Source organism: Argiope bruennichi, chromosome X2, assembly GCF_947563725.1.
Source record: "Argiope bruennichi chromosome X2, qqArgBrue1.1, whole genome shotgun sequence".
Taxonomy (NCBI): domain Eukaryota; kingdom Metazoa; phylum Arthropoda; class Arachnida; order Araneae; family Araneidae; genus Argiope; species Argiope bruennichi.
The window spans coordinates 66,003,960-66,017,206 of record NC_079163.1 but is presented as its reverse complement, the minus strand read 5'-3'; the positions used below and the strand labels follow the sequence as shown (position 1 = coordinate 66,017,206).

At 27.4% G+C, this 13,247-nt stretch overlaps 1 protein-coding gene across 1 annotated transcript in view; it reads right to left on the bottom strand.

Annotated features, from left to right (window-relative positions):
* Window positions 1-12,880, bottom strand: part of LOC129960526 (rab-like protein 2A) — a 30,722-nt gene extending 17,842 nt beyond the window's left edge. Inside the window, exons 1-6 of the mRNA XM_056074016.1 lie at window positions 12,790-12,880; window positions 12,539-12,685; window positions 10,451-10,480; window positions 8,118-8,197; window positions 5,305-5,384; window positions 3,824-3,935 (exon numbers count right to left, since the gene is read on the bottom strand). Of these exons, the coding sequence (XP_055929991.1) occupies window positions 3,824-3,935; window positions 5,305-5,384; window positions 8,118-8,197; window positions 10,451-10,480; window positions 12,539-12,672 (436 nt within the window). The 5' untranslated portion in view covers window positions 12,673-12,685; window positions 12,790-12,880. The remainder of the gene's footprint in view (window positions 1-3,823; window positions 3,936-5,304; window positions 5,385-8,117; window positions 8,198-10,450; window positions 10,481-12,538; window positions 12,686-12,789) is intronic.
* Between the last annotated feature and the right edge of the window lie 367 nt (window positions 12,881-13,247).

Sequence of the window (13,247 nt, the reverse complement as noted above, 5' to 3'; positions counted from 1 at the left end):
TCACGTCAGTAACAGAAAAAACGTGTTATTTTTTTTATTGTTTGTGATAATGGAGCCCAACAGATGGCGCCATCTGTTGGAAACAGAGGCAACAAACGTTGCATTAACTATTTTAGATTCCATTTCAATATTCCCGATTGTATTATTAAATTGAATTTTATAAATTTCAATTTATTTTCATTTTATTTAATTTTTTCTATGACATTTCGTTGGAACTGAGCTGTGTATTTTATCAAAGCTTCCTTCATTTCAATCGGGTTGAAATACCCAACGCCGATAAGGATTTGCATGAAGTTGAGATGAAAATTATAATACATGTGCCTTGCAGTACACTGAATCCAACTTCACCATGCCTCAATTATGATACATGTGCCTTGCAGTACACTGAATTCAATTTCACCATGCATGATAGACGAGAAATGCTCTATCTCTCAATCATTAGTATGCAACATAGTTACAGGAAACCATGAATATCCTTCACACACAAGATCAGTAGAAGATGGCGGTAAATTAGCAATCACAGAAATGCGCAACGGTTGTATCGATGAAGATAATCAGTGAGTTGTTTCATATTAGCCGTTTCTACGACGCAAAATAATTAAAGCAAGTTGGTGGATAATCTAGCATATTCATAGAAACTTCGATAGGCAGATTGTACACTGGGCATCCCAAATAAGATAAATGGTGCTTTTTTTTTTTTTTTTTTTTTCTTTTTCGCATGGCGTTAATAAATGTGCCCAGTCAAACATCTTCCGGGTAATTGAGAATTGTCAACGGCGTTACAATGCCAGTTTCCGCAATTCCTGTCTACCTCTGAATTTACGGGAAAATCACTGAACGTACGCATTAATGACAAGTGCAACACTTCACATCCAAATCAAATTCAGGTATTGTTTTTAACCATAATAACCGCTTGCTTACCCTCATGTCCTAGAAAGTTATGGGAGAAATATAAATAAAACATGACTAAAGATACTTTCGTCGAATAAGCAAAGAAAAAATTAAGTATGAATACGGATTTCACAGTAGAAATCTACAAAGAAGCCGTCATAATGATTGAAGATTTGTGTTTTGAAATCACGGACAAAGTTCTCAATCAAATGGGAAGCTTATTACCGAATAGATCTGCTACAGTTTCGTTCAACGTAAAAATACGTCGTGAACAAAATTACAACACGGGTGATCTTCTATCGCATGTGCAATCAAATATTCCTAAGCAAAGGCTCGAGCAAAAAATACATTTAGGATAAAATAATACATATCGCAATAATGGCGTTGGGGAAATCTTAAATGCGCCACGAGAAACTAATAAAACATTCCTAATTAGATAGGTTCTGGCAGCAATATCATTCCAACACGACATAGCATTAGCTCTTGAAACCGAAAATTCTGTGATATTGCAACTAGAATATCAGAAGAACTGCTAGTTGGAAGAACTACTCATTCCGTTTTAAAATTGCAATTGAACATGCAATTCATTGAAACTGCTACAGGCAACATTTCCAAAGCATCTGACATGGGAAAAGTATTGCATATATTCAAACTTATTGTTTGGGATAATGCATTACGGCGCATAAAAATTCAGAGCTCTTCATCGATCCTTGCAAGATTTGCGTGGAAACATCAGAGCTTTTTGGAACGCATTAACATCACTCGCAGGAGACTTCAGATAAACTTTGCCCGTAATTCCTTGATTGACACTAATGGATGAAATAAATACTTGTCTAAAAAAATTCCACTTTCTGATGACGCATAAAGACATTGTAATTAACTACAAATATGCGTGTCCAGCTTTAAAATGATTGATTATCTGAGATATTCTCATATAAATTGTCAGAAATTGGTAACGGAATTGTGCCGGTTGATCTCACCTAAGGGCGAATTTCTTTGTCTCATAACTTCTATATTTTAGTGACATCAAAAGAATTGGTTGAAAAAGTATTTCCCAACATTTAAATTAATTACAAGAATCACGACTGGCTGAGTGAACAATATATTTTTGAGGGGAAAAAAAGACATTTATGCGCTCAGCATTCAAATCGAGGCCGTCATATAAAAGTCCATCAACATTATTGTGAAAACAGATAAAGCGATTAATTATCCAACAGAATTTAATTCACTCCATCTGTCAGGGATACCATCGCATGTACTGCAATTGAAAACTGGCGTGGCAATTATCATGCAGCAAAATATAAACCAACCAAAGTTTTGCAACGGCCGTAGATTGCAGTAAAAAAATTAATGAACGATGTCACAGAGGCAATCTTGACAGGACCTTTCAATAGCGAAATTGTCCTCATTCGCATTTCTGCGATTCCAACAAATACGCCATTTCAATTTCAGAAATTGCAATTCCCAAATCAAATGGCGTTTGCAATCACCATCAGCAAAACTCTGGACTAAACTTCAGAATTTTGCAGTTCAGATCTAGGCATGAATTCTTCTCACGTGGACAATTATATGTTTAGTATTCTAGAGTCGGCAAACCAGTCAATCTCTCTATGTGCTCTGACAACTAAAAAAATATAGTATACCCACAAGCATTGAAAAGTCAATCAAATTTGAAATTAAAAAATTTTTTTATATGTTTAAAATTAACTTTTACAGTTACTTCTCTCATCTCCATAATGTTACTTACATTTAAACAGTTTCTGAAGCTTTTAAATTCACATTATAGGAATTAAGATAAATTTCAAGTTCCGTTTTTAAAATTTGAAACTAATTATGACTTCCTCGAATCAAAGCTGAAATTCCTTTGCTAACATTCGTAATTACACAGGCTCTATGCATATTTATTTGAAAGGCTAATTTCCAAAACTTTTAAAGCCTTTAATTATTTGAAACATCTCTGCTAAAAAAATAAAATCAGTCACATTGTTGGACATATTCGACATTTTAGATCAATTTAATCTAATAAGTAAAAATTACAATGACTAACTTCATAGCAAAAGTGTTTCTGGGCTTCTCTTTTGTTTCTGGAACTCATACTTCAATTTGATTTTTTTTAAACTTTTCATCATTTATCTGATTTTGGATCCTAATGAAATCATGGTGAAATGAAGTTATATTTTTAAATGTTTCTCTCTCGGATCATGATAACACATGAAGATATTCTTTCATGTTTTAATGCAACTTGAAAAAATGGTCGAATGTTCTGAACACCATTTCCAGTGTTTTCATTTTCGTAACACAAAAATATATTATTTGTCACATCTTCAACTGCACACATTTCAGATATAAACTTGCACCACAATTAGTACGAAAATAGTTCCAAATCTCAAATATTCCACTCATACATTTAACTGATGTGGCTGTTATGGAACACTTTGGCTAGCATCACCATGCATAAAAAAAAAATAAAAAATAAAATAAATTAAATTAGTTGAAACACCGAATCAGTTTGTTGGAAGTTCAAAGAAAATAATGTACTGCTAAATACCAGCGAAGCCATAAAGGTATTAAATATTCAAATGAATAAGAAACTGATAATTGGAAAAACAGTATATAAATATGAACAGTGCACTAATAAGCAATGTATGCAAAGAGATTTCACTGTATTTTGAAAGAAACTGTGCATTCAAGTCTCATAACTATGTACAAAATTATTATGATATCCGCATATGCTTTACAGATTAATATCAAAAATTCTTAAATTTATTGCAGCAACAATTTAAGCTAAAATAATCTTACAATTTTTTTCCAAAGATCTCATTACCGGTCTCATAATAAAATGAAACTATTAATTTCTAAATAGCAATAATTTAGATTAAAGTGAATTACAAATTAATTTTAAATAACAATGCAAAAAATTAATTGTACAAACCATCAATTTTATTTGCAGCACAAAGGCATGGTATCTCTGGTCGGTATTCTCTTAATTCAGTGTACCATCTTGTAAGACTCTTGTAAGTAGGTTTTCTAGTGCTATCAAAAACCTGAAAATATATTGATAAAAGAATAATGTCTGTATGTGTAGGGAAGTATATTTATACAAAAATTATAAAACGTCGAATGAAATTTTATTTTTTACCAATTTATTTATAATTAAACTGGAAAAATAGTTTATTATATTCGCATCAATAAATTGGTAAAAATATTTTCTAATGGAATATTTTAAACAAAAGTCAGGAATATGAAAATACTAATTAAAATATTGTTAGATAAAAGCTATAATTGAATTCTAATTCATACGTATACAAATTACCATTAGACACAATGAAAGATTCAGCAAATTACAATGCAAAATTCAGTAAACAAAGTAATTATACAATAGAAATAAATTTAAGAAAGTTTTTAAAAGCACATATTTAATTACATTAATCAATTAATAAGCACTGGAAATAAAAGAATATGGTTCTGTCCTCAATTACGCACAAGTACAAAAATTTTAAAACTAGCATACCAGAAATTAAGAAAAAAAAATCCAATAAAAATCTGATCTATAAGCATAAAGCAAATTATAAAAAATGAATTAAAACAGTCTGTTAGTTAACATTTAAAGTATTTTTTAACATTAATATTATAGTAAACTTTAATACTACAATTCTCTCAAAACATATTTACATTAAAAAACACTGTTATATTACATTCTGTTCAGAGCCAACAGTTTATTTCTCCAAATTCACATTTTTTTCACAGAAACAAATTTAACCCATCCTATACAGTAAAACATATTTAAAATTAAATTACAAATTCTGCATAACTCTTATAGCTTTATTTCTTTTCTATGGAATACATCGCTATCTAAAAAAATGTAACATATGCAGATAATATTTAAAATTAATCATTTAAATAACTGTAGTCAGCATTTAAAACATTGTATACTTTTACAATACTATTTATTAACAGTGAAGTGCTGCTATGAAATTAGTTCAGAGCAAATAAATAAAAACATGTGAAAATTATAGCCAAATAAATAGCATAAGCTAGATATTTTAAATTGTAAGGGAAAAAAAGACACCATGAAATATGCTCAAGAAACATGTATTCTTTCAAAACTTGAAATGAGAATACGATTAAACTTATTTTTCAAAATTCTCATATCAATCATAGGAAATTTTAGTTTCAAAAATAATTAGAAATATTTAAACAGAAACAACATGAAGGGCAAAGAAATTTTGTTGTATTTAAAAATTGCAGCAATTTCTCTTCATTTGCTTTTCCTAATGAACATAATATTTTATTTCCTGTTAAATTTCAGAAAGAATTAAAATTTGGAAATTATTTATTATTGTATCCAAACAATTTTGCTCACATTCAGAAAAATTATTTATTTGCATAATATGTTAGGATAAAATGAGTTACCATAATACAAGCATGAGCATCATGGTAGTAAGAAGGATGCAAGTTGTTAAACTTCTCCTGTCCAGCTGTATCCCAGATATCTAAAAACAGAAAAATTTGCAAAGAAATAATAAATTTAATATGAATATAATAAACAAAATACCAAAGGAATTCATTAAAAATTAATCATAAAATTAATTAGGGTTGGCATCTTTAAGTTTACAAAAGATACAGAAGGACTAGACAGGTCCCAATATTGTTTGATTTTCGGAAAAAAAAATCAGCAGAGAAAACAAATAATAAAATCAGAATAACTGACTCTATAACAGAAACAATTCATTCTTTTTATGGAGTGATATATACAAAATTGCTTATTACTTATAAATACATGCAAATTTGCAAGGAAATCAATAAAAATGAAATAGAATAATTTTTCACTGGGTAATAGTTTCTAAAGTTTTTAAAATTTCTTAATGATAAAATGATGATTCTAAATGATCACTAATTACAAATATAATGTAGAGTCCTCAATTCAAATCACCTTTTCATCAAAGAACTTTAATAAAGATTCTAAATAAAGTACCAGTTAGCAGGTCATGAAAAGAGTGGGAGGAGTAATGTACACCAGGAAACAAATTTTTAAATTGCTTTAAGAAGATATTTCATATACATCAAGAAATGAAAAACTCGAATTTAGCGTTATTAAGAGTGTATTCAAAATCAACAAAATATTTCAACATTATATATAAAGATTTATTCAGACCAGTTTAATTATTCAAATTGTGTTCCACACTAATATGCAATTGTTTTTTAGAAACTTCTATTAGAACCTGTTTTTTAAAAAATAAATTGTAAATTTATTCATAAATTTACAATGAATGAATAAATTTATATAGCCATTAGGTTATTCTTTCAAGTATTCATTCATTTCAATGATGACTTTCTTTCATAAATTTCAAGGAAGAAATACATCTGAAAATTCAACAACTTAATAAAATGTGAGCATCAAATCAATTAGCATAAGTTAGAATTAAAATAATTAAATTCAAATATTGAAACTCTCAACAATAAAAAAATACCCTGGATTCAAATTAATTATTACCAATTTGACCTATTAAAAATAATTCATACTAAAAAAACGATCAACTGGAATTTTTTTTTTTAAGTTAGCTTCTAAAGATTCTTTTTTTTTTTTACATTTTTTTTTTTACAGATTATTTATCAGACATACATGTACATAAATAATGACCACCCTCATACGATTTAATGGGTCAATAAGATCAAAGGGAAAATATTAAAAGCAATAGCAAAATTATGCTATTGATGCTTCTTTTCTCTTTTAGCTTGAATTTTTATTCATGTTTACTATTTCATTGTTTCTTAATTTCTATTTATCGGTTTAGATATTCTTTGGATCTGGACAGGAGGTGACCATGACAGCATGTAGTCAGTGAACCCAATGTAGCAGAAAGTTAAAGTGGATTGTGCAAATAACTTTAAGTTTTCTTAAAACCTCTAGTTATCTTTAAAGGTGAAGTTACTGTTTGTAAAGACTAATTAAATGAAGTTTAATAAAATGTCCAAGCACCCCAAGATATTGGATTATATTATTATAAATATGTACAACATTGTGAATATTGAGTAATAATGAAATGCTATGTGCCACAAGGGCTCTTCAGCATTTGTTCTATCACCAAGTACCATGATTCTTATTTGTATTATAATGATATTTATATTCAATACAATAGATTTAAAGAAAATATCAGTTAAGAATAAGGATTTGTGCTTTCTATAAATTAATAAATTTTCTCAGTAAATAAAATTAAAGGATATCACAAAAGATGAAAAGTATAATGCTATGAAGTCAATGGACCAAATTTCACTGACTAATCAGAATCATGTGGAAGATTATATCATGTAAATGATATGTTGATAATTTTGAAAATATCTACCAAATAATATAAAGTATGTTATAAAAAATCTGAATAAATAGATACTATATAGTGCTAGTGAATGTATCAACTAAATATAATTTCCCTCAAAATAAAGAAAAAGAATGAAGCAGAGGAATTAATGTTTTAAAATATTTCAAAAAAGCAATAATCTGCCATTTAAAAAAGTTATAAAAATACAAGCATAATATTATACTTCTAAATGTAACTTCTTGTAAGTCGAGAAAATCTCTATCATGTCAAAACTAATTAAACTCGAGAGCTAGAATCTGAAATTCTCAAATTTAATCATTTTCATATATTACATTGAAATGACAAAGTTCACAATTATGAATTTTATAGCACTAATTTTCTGATATAAAAATATTGATTCAAAAATTAAAATTTGTGAGTTGGAAGCTACAAACTTTACGTAAAAGTAAAAACTTCTCTACATCTGTTCAACAAAACAATTTAAAATGGAGTTTGTTTAATAGTTTTCAGCACCTAAACAGAACATATTAATGACTAATCTTTATTATTAAACTGGACTTTGGTGAAGAAACACAGATTTTAACATATAGCTCTCCTTCCATTAAGAGCACAAAAATTAACAGAGCTGCTGAAGAAAGCAACATAAATATAAATCATCAACAGAAATACGATTTTTTTAGAATAGTAAACACATGAAATAAATTGATAATAAATGAACAGAAAACTTCTACATTTTTCTGGAATGCACAAGCACTTAATATAATCAAGGTTCTATATTTTTAGTAAAAAAATCAATTAGTTTAATCGGCCAAAGATATAGCAGATATATGCAAAAGTTTTAAATATCAACGATTTTTTAAAAAAAATTTATTATATTTATTTGAAAATTACATAAAAATTTACACTTACCTACTAGCACATTTTCATCATCAACTTTAGTTTTATGACGAAACATCGTAAGAGCATATGTTGAAAGTGAATGTGGTTTGCTACAAAGTTAAGAAAACTTCAACATGCAATATTTCATTACTGCTTCAATTTAGAGGCAAATGCATAAGAACACACTTCATTACAGGATCCAACAGTAAAGCATTAACTGAATAAATTGGCACATTTTATTAATGAAAAGTGTTAATATTTTTATGTTATGTTAAATTACATACAAAATAGTAACTATACACAAACAATAATGGTGCTCAATGAATGACCTGAATGTTTAGGTGGTTAATCATTGTCTTTAATACAATTACTATACAGTAAATATTTCTAATTTTCTTATGCATGACAAAAGAATAAAATTACAAATTTACTTTTTCATCAATCGTTAATATATCAATATTAACTAAAGAGCATAAAATTTATGGCAATAATATTCAACAAAATAGCATTTAAATAAAAAGGATTATGAATGTATGAGTGAATTAAGGAAATAGTACAAAAAAATCTACTTTAAAAGAATATCCTTCAGAGAATAATTTTAAAAATTTAGTTAAAAAGTTTTTTTGATCAATAAATCTCTAGCTGCAACAACAAAGGAATTTTAACATTTGACACGTTACTCTTCAATTTTTCACTAGTACTCAGAAATTGTCATTAGTACTGAATTAAGTTTATAAATGGTCAGTTAAAATTTTAAGAATAGTTATAAGGCATATCAAATTTATAAATACTAAAAAAAAAAAAAGAAGAAAGAAAGAAGTATTTAAGGATATATAGTTTTTTTTTTTTTTTTTTTTTGTTGTTACTAGAAATTCTGTTTCAAGAATTTCTGGCAACCATTCTTTTTGAAGTATTCCTTGCAATACTTCAAAGACAATAAAATTTTCTATTCAAGACTTTCATATTTCAAGACAGTTTCAAATGGCAAAATATGGCCACTAACAAAGTCCCTGAATTTATTTTTCTAGGAACAAATCCAAAGGACTCTATTCCACTGAACTAAAAGCAGTACTAAATTATAAAATAACCACTATATAACTGCAGCTTTGGGAAAAAATTTCTTATCTTGAATCATGACAAAAATACTTGAAGTCATTAGAAATGTACAAATCTATCTTCTTTTCAATAGCAAAAGTAATTTACAGTCTTCCTAAACCATTACCTGTCTCTCAATTTCTAAACAGGTGTTTTGTATTTGATCAATAAAGTAGCTTTACTTAGCTTTGTTCCATTTTTGTAACTCCAAGATGAAGTATTGCAGACATTTAAATCCACTATTCAAATTAAATTCTTTACTTAAGGATTTTTCAGCTGATACTAGTTACACACCCTTTTCTTTTATCTCTGAATGACAAGGCTAAGCCATCCTCTAATATTTCTTTCCCCATATGCATCTTTAACATTAGATAAATATTAAAGATTTTCCCCATTTCATCACAAAACAGGTTCTATGTAAGGGCCAAAGTCTTAATTTGCCCTTAAGGAAACCAAGTTAATTAATCAATTATTGGCATTTAATATAGAATTTAAAAAAATATCTCAGTAGGAAATATCAGGAGATTAGTCATTCATCAATTACTTGAATGACTAAACAAATTTAGGTATAAATACTTTAAATTTGTAAGAGTGGCCTTAAAGTTTTATACAAAATGAAAAAGTTTTTTAATTAATTGTTTCAAATTCATAAAATTCCAAGCCCCATTTTGTTCATTTTTTATTAGAATTTTTGTGATAACACTAAAACACAATTTCTATTATTTGGTTATAAAATTATAAGAAAGTGCAACATTTTAAACTAGTCTTTAAAGCTTTTACATACAACATACAAAAATTATATGGTCTGTATCTCTGTGTGTGTACATTAATTAACAGAAGAATACTATAATAATGAAAACATAAGTAATAGATGATTAAAAAAAAAACTTTTATACTTTTAAATACAGCAAATTTAGCCTAATCAGGATGCAGAATTTAAAAAGAAAATACTTTAAAAACAATAAGTTAATTAAATAATTTCAGAGGATACAAAATGTAAGAATAAAATGAAGGTTACTCAAAAAGTTTTTAAAAACTAACAAAATATTGAATAAAATTTTCTTCCTTTTATTCTTGCTGCAACAAAGGAAGACATTCACCATAATTCATTACAATAGAGTACTAATACTATCACAAATAATAACTGTGCAATTATGATCAGCATTAAATTTTTAAAAAATAAGAAATCAATACTCTATAATGTTATTGCTTGATAGGAATTCCCATAAAAACTTCAAATATGCATGAGAAATTATGTTAAAGGATACTATCCATCCAAGAGAAATCTTTCTACCAACCTAAGGAGAAAATACAAAATACTAGTAAAAATAGTAAAAAATGCTTTCATTTATGAGTAAAAAGCATACGTTGGATATTTTTAAGCAATATTGAAGAAAAAAAGTCACTGTTGTCCATTTAGTCTCGTATTAATGTAACTTTTCATGCCAGAGGATTGGCAGCTCAGAAATAAGCAGGCTTACGTAGTTTTTTTTTAATAGAATGCTGTTAAAATACAATAAAACTGTACTTCCAAATAACTTAAAGTTTTAAATTGTGATAATTTTCAGTTATATTTTAAAAAATTATAATTTAAAAAAATTATTAGCATATAATTTTTTCGTTGAGCGACTTCAAAGAAAAGAACCCAAATATGTGATAAAATGCAGTTCTGGTGGGATAATAAGAAAGCAGCCTCCAAAAGTAAATAAAGCACAATAATAAAAAAATAAAAAAAAACTGGTTCAGATTCATTTTTTTAAAAAAATTAGCACTTATAGCAGATTTAATTTGCTGATGCACATAATAGTATATATAAAAACAGTGGATTTTGTAAGTTTCAATGATGAATAAACCTTCTCATCTGTAACATAAGCAAAACAATTGCATGATGAGTCATAGCTGTCATATGCTCCAAAGGGTTAAAAAGTGTATTTAACCTTGAATTTGAGACAACAGTTGGCTGACAATTAAATACAAGCAGCAGAAATTTTTGAAGAGATGTCACTGATTCTATCACTAGATGATGTATAAATGAGTTAATTTTGATGCTTCTTCAGCAAATCATTATGCAGTCCCAAACATGGGAATATGTACCCCCTACAAGTTGATTGAATGTTAATTCATCACTTAAAAAAAATCTCTCATTGAATTTTCAGTGAAAAATAATCAAATAAAATTAAAAGAAAGCATTTAAAATAATACTGGGAAAGAAGGGACAGCAACTTTGATGGTAGAAAATGATACTAGGTAAAATAATTGATGGAACAAATGATTTTGCTACCTGTTTTTTGATTATTAATTTAAAACAAAAAATATATGCAAATAAATAAAAAATGTATAAACTATTCAATAAAATATTACTTTCCATAGTTAATAATGTTAATTTGAGATGGCATGTAAACAATTAAATCAGTGATATACATAAAAATATATGGAAAAAAAATGCAGGATTATGAATGTTTGAAGATATGAAATGTCTTATTGGCTTGATGAGCAGCATTTTATATTATTTCTGTTAACTATGAACAAATGAAAAAATAGGAAACTAAATGAAATTTAATTAAATGGATAAATTAAATTCTATACATAAAAGAACTGCAATAAAATACTATGGCATTTTCAGAATAGAGCAGAATATCTGATATTATTTATCTTTTTCTTAGAAAAATTTTAAAAATTGTATTTGTATACAATTTACTAATTTTTAATAAGCCTTTTGAAAAACACTGGCTTCAGGCATAGCAGCAAACATATCCAATCCTTAGTTTTTCAATAATTAAATAAATATATAGCTGTAAATTAAAAGTTTAAAACGTGATTAAAAGAAAATAATGTTTTAATATTCCTTGGCTGGTTAACATCCATGTAAATGATTACTTGGAAAAAGAAATGCAGCAAATATGCTTGTTCACTCAAATTTTCACTCAGTTTTACATATGCAAGGCAAAAATTCATTATGAGTCGTAACCATGTGCTAACATTATTAATGAAACGTAGTTAAAATAACATATCAATGTCTTCAACACACATTGGAATTTTTCAAGTTCAGTTAAAAAAAAAAAAAAGAAAAAGGGGAGGGGAAAAAAAGGGATATCCTTTTTTTTAAATTTATATATAGAATATATACATGTCAACTTACATATGTTTCTTTCAGATACTACTTTTGGCATATTAGACGTATATAGAAAGGCCTGGATTTAGATACTGAAAAATTACTTTAATGTTATCTTACAAATACTAGAATAATACGCTAATATAGGCTTATTATCTAAAGCACGATATGTTAACAACGAAACATTATAACATCATAATTTGTGTTTTCTGCCATGTAAAGTTTTTGCGAAAAAGACACATACTTCGATTTTCCAACCGCACTGTCACCAAGACATATAATTTTTATTCTAAGGCTTCCATCTTCATCAACAGAATTATAATCAACTTCACTCAGCGAATTAGATTTCTTGTCATTCATATCTTTTTCATCGGCCATGATATAAACAATTCTGAAAAAACAATATTAAAACAATTAGGAATATTAAGATCAACAGAAAATAAAATACTTCTAAATTAAAAATTAATAGTTAGTAATTTTTTTTCCCAGCCATACATGAACAGTTATTTGTTTTCATCCACTAGAAAATATAGCTCGTATCCGTAACAAACAATCACAACACCTGAATGCTATTGTAAGATTCGTTTTCACTGCAAAGTTTTACAGTTATGATTACGATTATGCCAAAGTAGTAGTAGCAGTATCATAATAGGGCAGTATCAGTATTGGACGCATTTGCAACTGATTAACCTCTGAGTTTATTTGTTAAATTTCAGAGTAAAGAAAATATAGATGTGCACTGTATGTAATATCTATAAACAACACTGTCCTTTAAGTTTGAAGAACCTGAAACAACTATAGTGTAGGGTCCCTAGTAGATGAGAAACACTGAATAAATAATGAAAATCTCTAATTTTGAATGCAAGACTGGAGTATATAAAACCTTTGTTCTCACTTAAATAAAAATATTTATTTCATAACATATTAATATGAATAATAAAAAACAGAATTAA